The sequence below is a fragment of the Oncorhynchus mykiss genome, chromosome 11 (genome assembly GCF_013265735.2).
Source record: "Oncorhynchus mykiss isolate Arlee chromosome 11, USDA_OmykA_1.1, whole genome shotgun sequence".
Taxonomy (NCBI): domain Eukaryota; kingdom Metazoa; phylum Chordata; class Actinopteri; order Salmoniformes; family Salmonidae; genus Oncorhynchus; species Oncorhynchus mykiss.
The window spans coordinates 19401231-19409844 of NC_048575.1; the positions used below are offsets into that span (position 1 = coordinate 19401231).

At 45.6% G+C, this 8614-nt stretch overlaps 1 protein-coding gene across 1 annotated transcript in view; it reads left to right on the forward strand.

Annotated features, from left to right (window-relative positions):
- Positions 1-291: 291 nt before the first annotated feature.
- The window catches only part of LOC110535440 (organic solute transporter subunit alpha), a 13215-nt gene continuing 4892 nt past the window's right edge, over positions 292-8614 (forward strand). Inside the window, exon 1 of the mRNA XM_021620431.2 lies at positions 292-573. Within this exon, the coding sequence (XP_021476106.2) occupies positions 504-573 (70 nt within the window). The 5' untranslated portion in view covers positions 292-503. The remainder of the gene's footprint in view (positions 574-8614) is intronic.

Here is an 8614-nt window from a genome sequence, read left to right on the forward strand (position 1 = left end):
CCACAAGAACTCAACAATAAGCCTCCTACAACAGCATGAACATAGCAGGGTAGGATCAGAGAAACAGAACGCTTGATAAAGCCACAATATACTACTGTACTACTGTACAGTTGATATTGTGTTCAAGTAAACGGAGGACTTTGATTTTATTTTGTAAAAACATTCTACGAGCTGGGTGTGATTTCACAATTGACCCCGTGGAGGTGTCCCTGCGGTTAGAGACAACTCTGTTCACAGAAAATGACGTGCGCTGCAGCCGGGCAGAGGGCGGGTCCAAGTTTTTAGAAACTGGTGATTTCTCTGAGTTTGCCCGCAGTTGCAGTCCAGAGGTGAACTGCAGCCCATGTTCCTTGCAGCATTCCAACATCATTTATTTTGAGATTTTCTATCAATATTGACATTGCTGCCAACTGAGTGCATGTGGGTGGTAGAGGGACAGAGCACGGATAGATAGTTTTTTGTTTTCGTCAACGGCGCCCTCTCTCTACTCAGACCGGCTGAGGATGGACGGGAACAGAACCATCGACCCGAGCTGCAGGGACAGACCTCCCGTGGCCATCGACATAATTTCCCGTGAGTTGAACCGCTCGAATAGGCCTATGTTTTCTATAGGCGTCTTCTTTATACTAGCCTATCGATAACTTTTCAACTGTTCTGGGACAAGTGCCGTTATTTTCTTCAATCTGCCAGTGCTTAGGCCTACTCATAACGTAAACATGCATTGCCACCCATGTCACTGGGCTATTAAACACACATTTAGGTAAGGTAGAATTTTAGGCGACATTGATACAGATTGAGCTGTTTATTAATTCAATCACCATTGAGACTGTTGGAGTTTGGAGAGATTAGCCTAACCTTTTTCAAATCGAATAATCCCATTAATCCAATAAAATAATTTAAATCTGACAGGCTGTTTATGATTTTTTTTGAACCACTGTAAACTCTCCTGTGCCTGCTGATTTCAAACTGCTGTTATAATGTAGAATTAACATACCAGTAGGGTTTTTAGGATGAGGGTCAACAGTTCTATATTGTACCCCATCACCTGAGCTCTGAATCTGGTCTTGAGGTGTGTGTGTGTGTTGGAAAGGAGGGTGTGTTTGCCTCCTTAATGGTTAAGTTGTGGTAAACTAAGCTGAAGTGAAGAAGCAATGATTTCACAACACTGCATCAAAACATCTGTTACTGGCGTCTGTAACATTGCAGGGGCAGGGGGATAGTTAACGTCCTACATTTTGCCATGGGGCAAAGAGAAACGTGCATTTTTTTAAAGCTAATCTCATGGTAGTCTACACATTTTGCCATGAGGCTGAGAGGAAAATGTGCAGTTCTATAGCTATTTTAAAGCTAAAATATACATGTGTTGACTGATGAACACAGTACAAATGAAGTAGGCAGTGGCATGGTGCTTTTAGCCAGTGAACCTCAGTGACATGCCTCAATGTGGTCATATTGGTGGTGTGGCTTTCAGTTAGTTATTTTTGGCCACCCATCCCATGAGATTGAAAGTCATTCCAGTGCACTTCTTGCTATGAATTCTATCTGATAGTGTTTACATGTTTAGGTATGTCGATTTTTGATTATGGGGATATTATCTATATGCATGCAGCACTAGATGCTGTTTTCAATTGTGCCCTTAGGTTTCTGACTGGTGATGGTTATAGAACTCACCATTGTGTTTTGTATCTATTTGTATGTAAGGAGAGAGCAGCATTCCCTTGTTTATCTACATAGCACACTCATGTAGAAACTTCCTATGCATCTAGCATCATGAATTCAATTTAGGTAAAAAGACAAGTGTCCCATTTGGAACACTGACAAGTAGAGAGCATTTTTTTCTTTTTTCTTCTCAATCATTTTGGGATGAGGGCCTACGCGGCTGCCCTCATCTCACTCCCCCATTCTTCTCTAATCATGTCCTTATGTGTCTGTCTATGCCTGTTACACAAATCAAGTTGCTCTTCCCAGAAATCAGAGCAAGGACTTTCTTTCCCCACATCCATAACGCATGGCTTTGTCTGCTGACACATGTGTTGTGTTGAAGTGTATTTGTGTATGTGTTAGTGCAGTCTTAGTTTGTGTTTGCATGTGTGAGTTAGTTACTCAGTCTTTGGCAGAAGGGCTTTGTGCTGTTTTCTAACTTTTTTTTCTTCTTTACTACTTGTTTTGATTTCACATAAACACCCTTGTTTTCCAGAAAACAACTATTTCTCTTTTGCTGAGATTGACAAAGCTCTTCAATTATATGCTTTTTTTGGAACTGGGAGGTCAGAAATGAGTTCCAGAGAAAATGGTAAAGTGAATCACCAAGCCCCTAGATGACGCCTGTGTATTGTCCCTAAAGCTGGACAGGTCCTTTAGCTTTGTGGGCTCCATCCTATTGCTTTCATCAATCTGTTTTATTGTATCACCAGTGTAGGTGAAGAGAGGACACCAGGAAATGAAGCTACTTTAGACTGTTGCCATTCTGTAGTCCTTTGCTCTGTCTTTTTTGTTGTTAATTATTTCCAACGTGTCAAGTTATCTTTTTGTTTTATCAGGATTTGGTTGGGTCTAATTGTGTTGCTGTCCTGGGGCTCTGTTTGGTCCCAGGACCAGCTTGCTAAGGGAACTCTTCTCCAGGTTCATCTCTCTGTAGGTGATGGCTTTGTTGTGGAAGATTTGAGAATCGCATCTTTTTAGGTAGTTGTAGAAGTTAACGGTTCTTTTCTGGATTTTGGTCATCTCTCTCTCATTTTCACACCTCTCTCTCTCTCTCTCTCTCTCTCTCTCTCTCTCTCTCGTTTTCACACCTCCCTCTCTCTCTCTCTCGTTTTCACACCTCCCTCTCTCTCTCTCTCGTTTTCACACCTCCCTCTCTCTCTCTCGTTTTCACACCTCCCTCTCTCTCTCTCGTTTTCACACCTCTCTCTCTCTCTCGTTTTCACACCTCTCTCTCTCTCTCGTTTTCACACCTCTCTCTCTCGTTTTCACACCTCTCTCTCTCGTTTTCACACCTCTCTCTCGTTTTTACACCTCTCTCTCTCTCGTTTTTACACCTCTCTCTCTCTCTCGTTTTTACACCTCTCTCTCTCTCTCGTTTTTACACCTCTCTCTCTCTCTCGTTTTTACACCTCTCTCTCTCTCTCTCGTTTTTACACCTCTCTCTCTCTCTCTCGTTTTTACACCTCTCTCTCTCTCTCTCTCGTTTTTACACCTCTCTCTCTCTCTCTCTCTCGTTTTCACACTCTCTCTCTCTCGTTTTCACACCTCTCTCTCTCTCTCGTTTTCACACCCCTCTCTCTCTCTCGTTTTCACACCCCTCTCTCTCTCTCTCTCTCTCTCTCTCGTTTTCACACCTCTCTCTCTCTCTCTCGTTTTCACACCTCTCTCTCTCTCATTTTCACACCTCTCTCTCTCTCTCTCGTTTTCACACCCCTCTCTCTCTCTCGTTTTCACACCCCTCTCTCTCTATCTCTCTCTCTCGTTTTCACACCCCTCTCTCTCTATCTCTCTTTCTCATTTTCACATCTCTCTCTCTCTCTCTCTCATTTTCACATCTCTCTCTCTCTCTCTCTCTCTCTCTCTCTCTCTCATTTTCACATCTCTCTCTCTCTCTCATTTTCACACCTCTCTCTCTCTCTCTCTCTCATTTTCACATCTCTCTCGCTCTCTCTCTATCGTTTTCACACCTCTCTCTCTCTCTCTCTCTCTCACTCTCTCTCTCTCTCGTTTTCACACCTCTCTCTCTCTCTCTCGTTTTCACACCTCTCTCTCTCTCTCGTTTTCACACCTCTCTCTCTCTCTCGTTTTCACACCTCTCTCTCTCGTTTTCACACCTCTCTCTCTCGTTTCCACACCTCTCTCTCTCGTTTTCACACCTCTCTCGTTTTCATACCTCTCTCTCTCGTTTTCACACCTCTCTCTCTCTCTCGTTTTTACACCTCTCTCTCTCTCTTGTTTTTACACCTCTCTCTCTCTCTCGTTTTTACACCTCTCTCTCTCGTTTTCACACCTCTCTCGTTTTCACACCTCTCTCTCTCGTTTTCACACCTCTCTCTCTCTCTCGTTTTCACACCCCTCTCTCTCTCTCGTTTTCACACCCCTCTCTCTCTCTCTCTCTCTCGTTTTCACACTTCTCTCTCTCTCTCGTTTTTACACCTCTCTCTCTCTCTCGTTTTTACACCTCTCTCTCTCTCTCTCGTTTTTACACCTCTCTCTCTCTCTCTCGTTTTTACACCTCTCTCTCTCGTTTTCACACCTCTCTCGTTTTCACACCTCTCTCTCTCTCTCGTTTTCACACCTCTCTCTCTCTCTCTCGTTTTCACACCCCTCTCTCTCTCGTTTTCACACCCCTCTCTCTCTCTCTCTCGTTTTCACACCTCTCTCTCTCTCTCGTTTTCACATCTCTCTCTCTCTCTCTCTCGTTTTCACACCCCTCTCTCTCGTTTTCACACCCCTCTCTCTCTCTCTCTCATTTTCACATCTCTCTCTCTCTCTCTCTCTCATTTTCACATCTCTCTCTCTCTCTCATTTTCACATCTCTCTCTCATTTTCACACCTCTCTCTCTCTCTCTCTCTCTCTCATTTTCACATCTCTCTCTCTCTCTCTCTCTCTCATTTTCACCTCTCTCTCTCTCATTTTCACATCTCTCTCTCTCTCTCTCATTTTCACATCTCTCTCTCTCTCTCATTTTCACATCTCTCTCTCATTTTCACTTCTCTCTCTCTCTCTCTCTCTCTCTCTCTCTCTCTCTCTCTCTCTCTCTCTCTCTCTCATTTTCACATCTCTCTCTCTCTCTCTCTCATTTTCACCTCTCTCTCTCTCTCTCATTTTCACCTCTCTCTCTCTCTCTCATTTTCACCTCTCTCTCTCTCTCTCTCATTTTCACATCTCTCTCTCTCTCTCTCTCTCATTTTCACATCTCTTTCTCTCTCTCTCTCTCGTTTTCACACCTCTCTCTCTCTCTCGTTTTCACACCTCTCTCTCTCTCTCTCTCGTTTTCACACCTCTCTCTCTCTCGCTCTCGTTTTCACACCTCTCTCTCTCTCTCGTTTTCACACTCTCTCTCTCTCGTTTTCACACCTCTCTCTCTCTCGTTTTCACACTCTCTCTCTCTCGTTTTCACACCTCTCTCTCTCTCTCGTTTTCACACCTCTCTCTCTCTCTCGTTTTCACACCCCTCTCTCTCTCTCGTTTTCACACCTCTCTCTCTCTCATTTTCACACCTCTCTCTCTCTCTCTCGTTTTCACACCTCTCTCTCTCTCTCGTTTTCTCTCTCTCGTTTTCACACCCCTATCTCTCTCTCTCTCTCTCTCTCTCGTTTTCACACCCCTCTCTCTCTCTCTCTCATTTTCACACCTCTCTCTCTCTCTCTCTCTCTCTCTCTCTCTCTCATTGTCACACCCCTATCTCTCTCTCTCTCTCTCTCTCTCTCATTTTCACACCTCTCTCTCTCTCTCTCTCATTGTCACACCCCTCTCTCTCTCTCTCTCTCTCTCTCTCTCGTTTTCACACCTCTCTCTCTCTCTCGTTTTCACACCTCTCTCTCTCTCTCGTTTTCACACCTCTCTCTCTCTCTCGTTTTCACACCTCTCTCTCTCTCTCGTTTTCACACCTCTCTCTCTCTCTCGTTTTCACACCTCTCTCTCTCTCTCGTTTTCACACCTCTCTCTCTCTCTCTCGTTTTCACACCTCTCTCTCTCTCTCTCTCTCGTTTTCACACCTCTCTCTCTCTCTCTCTCTCGTTTTCACACCTCTCTCTCTCTCTCTCTCTCGTTTTCACACCTCTCTCTCTCTCTCTCTCGTTTTCACACCTCTCTCTCTCTCTCTCTCTCTCTCTCTCTCTCTCTCTCTCTCTCTCTCGTTTTCACACCTCTCTCTCTCTCTCGTTTTCACACCTCTCTCTCTCTCTCTCGTTTTCACACCTCTCTCTCTCTCTCTCGTTTTTACACCTCTCTCTCTCTCTCTCTCGTTTTCACACCTCTCTCTCTCTCTCTCTCGTTTTCACACCTCTCTCTCTCTCTCGTTTTCACACCTCTCTCTCTCTCTCGTTTTCACACCTCTCTCTCTCTCGTTTTCACACCTCTCTCTCTCTCTCTCTCGTTTTCACACCTCTCTCTCTCTCTCTCTCTCTCTCTCTCTCTCTCTCTCTCTCTCTCGTTTTCACACCTCTCTCTCTCTCTCGTTTTCACACCTCTCTCTCTCTCTCTCGTTTTCACACCTCTCTCTCTCTCTCTCGTTTTTACACCTCTCTCTCTCTCTCTCTCGTTTTCACACCTCTCTCTCTCTCTCTCTCGTTTTCACACCTCTCTCTCTCTCTCGTTTTCACACCTCTCTCTCTCTCTCGTTTTCACACCTCTCTCTCTCTCGTTTTCACACCTCTCTCTCTCTCTCTCTCGTTTTCACACCTCTCTCTCTCTCTCTCTCTCTCTCTCTCTCTCTCTCTCGTTTTCACACCTCTCTCTCTCTCTCTCTCGTTTTCACACCTCTCTCTCTCTCTCGTTTTCACACCTCTCTCTCTCTCGTTTTCACACCTCTCTCTCTCTCTCTCTCTCGTTTTCACACCTCTCTCTCTCTCTCTCTCGTTTTCACACCTCTCTCTCTCTCTCTCTCTCTCTCTCTCTCTCTCTCGTTTTCACACCTCTCTCTCTCTCGTTTTCACACCTCTCTCTCTCTCTCGTTTTCACACCTCTCTCTCTCTCTCTCGTTTTTACACCTCTCTCTCTCTCTCTCTCGTTTTCACACCTCTCTCTCTCTCTCTCTCGTTTTCACACCTCTCTCTCTCTCTCGTTTTCACACCTCTCTCTCTCTCGTTTTCACACCTCTCTCTCTCTCTCTCGCTCTCTCGTTTTCACACCTCTCTCTCTCTCTCTCTCTCTCTCTCTCTCATTTTCACACCTCTCTCTCTCGTTTTCACACCTCTCTCTCTCTCTCTCGTTTTCACACCTCTCTCTCTCTCTCTCGTTTTCACACCCCTCTCTCTCTCTCGTTTTCACACCCCTCTCTCTCTCTCTCTCTCTCTCTTGTTTTCACACCTCTCTCTCTCTCGTTTTCACACCTCTCTCTCTCTCTCTCGTTTTCACACCTCTCTCTCTCTCTCGTTTTCACACCCCTCTCTCTCTCTCGTTTTCACACCCCTCTCTCTCTCTCTCTCTCTCTCTCTTGTTTTCACACCTCTCTCTCTCTCGTTTTCACACCCCTCTCTCTCTCTCATTTTCACACCCCTCTCTCTCTCTCTCTCTCGTTTTCACACCTCTCTCTCTCTCGTTTTCACACCTCTCTCTCTCTCGTTTTCACACCCCCTCTCTCTCTCTCTCTCGTTTTCACACCCCTCTCTCTCTCTCTCTCTCTCTCTCTCATTTTCACACCCCTCTCTCTCTCTCTCTCTCTCTCTCATTTTCACACCCCTCTCTCTCTCTCTCTCATTTTCACACCTCTCTCTCTCTCTCTCTCTCTCTCTCTCTCTCTCTCATTGTCACACCCCTCTCTCTCTCTCTCTCTCTCTCTCTCTCTCATTTTCACACCTCTCTCTCTCTCTCTCATTGTCACACCCCTCTCTCTCTCTCTCTCTCTCTCTCTCTCGTTTTCACACCTCTCTCTCTCTCTCGTTTTCACACCTCTCTCTCTCTCTCGTTTTCACACCTCTCTCTCTCTCTCGTTTTCACACCTCTCTCTCTCTCTCTCGTTTTCACACCTCTCTCTCTCTCTCTCTCTCGTTTTCACACCTCTCTCTCTCTCTCTCTCTCGTTTTCACACCTCTCTCTCTCTCTCTCTCTCTCTCGTTTTCACACTCTCTCTCTCTCTCTCGTTTTCACACCTCTCTCTCTCTCTCGTTTTCACACCTCTCTCTCTCTCTCGTTTTCACACCTCTCTCTCTCTCTCGTTTTCACACCTCTCTCTCTCTCTCGTTTTTACACCTCTCTCTCTCTCTCGTTTTCACACCTCTCTCTCTCTCTCTCTCGTTTTCACACCTCTCTCTCTCTCGTTTTCACACCTCTCTCTCTCTCTCGCTCTCTCGTTTTCACACCTCTCTCTCTCTCTCTCGCTCTCTCGTTTTCACACCTCTCTCTCGCTCTCTCTCTCTCTCTTGTTTTCACACCTCTCTCTCTCTCGTTTTCACACCTCTCTCTCTCTCTCTCGTTTTCACACCTCTCTCTCTCTCTCGTTTTCACACCCCTCTCTCTCTCTCGTTTTCACACCCCTCTCTCTCTCTCTCTCTCTCTCTCTCTTGTTTTCACACCTCTCTCTCTCTCGTTTTCACACCCCTCTCTCTCTCTCATTTTCACACCCCTCTCTCTCTCTCTCTCTCTCGTTTTCACACCTCTCTCTCTCTCATTTTCACACCTCTCTCTCTCTCATTTTCACACCTCTCTCTCTCTCGTTTTCACACCCCCTCTCTCTCTCTCTCTCTCTCGTTTTCACACCCCTCTCTCTCTCTCTCTCTCATTTTCACACCCCTCTCTCTCTCTCGCTCTCTCTCTCATTTTCACACCCCTCTCTCTCTCTCTCTCATTTTCACACCTCTCTCTCTCTCTCTCATTTTCACACCTCTCTCTCTCTGTCTCTCTCTCGTTTTCACACCTCTCTCTCTCTCGTTTTCACACCTCTCTCTCTCTCGTTTTCACACCTCT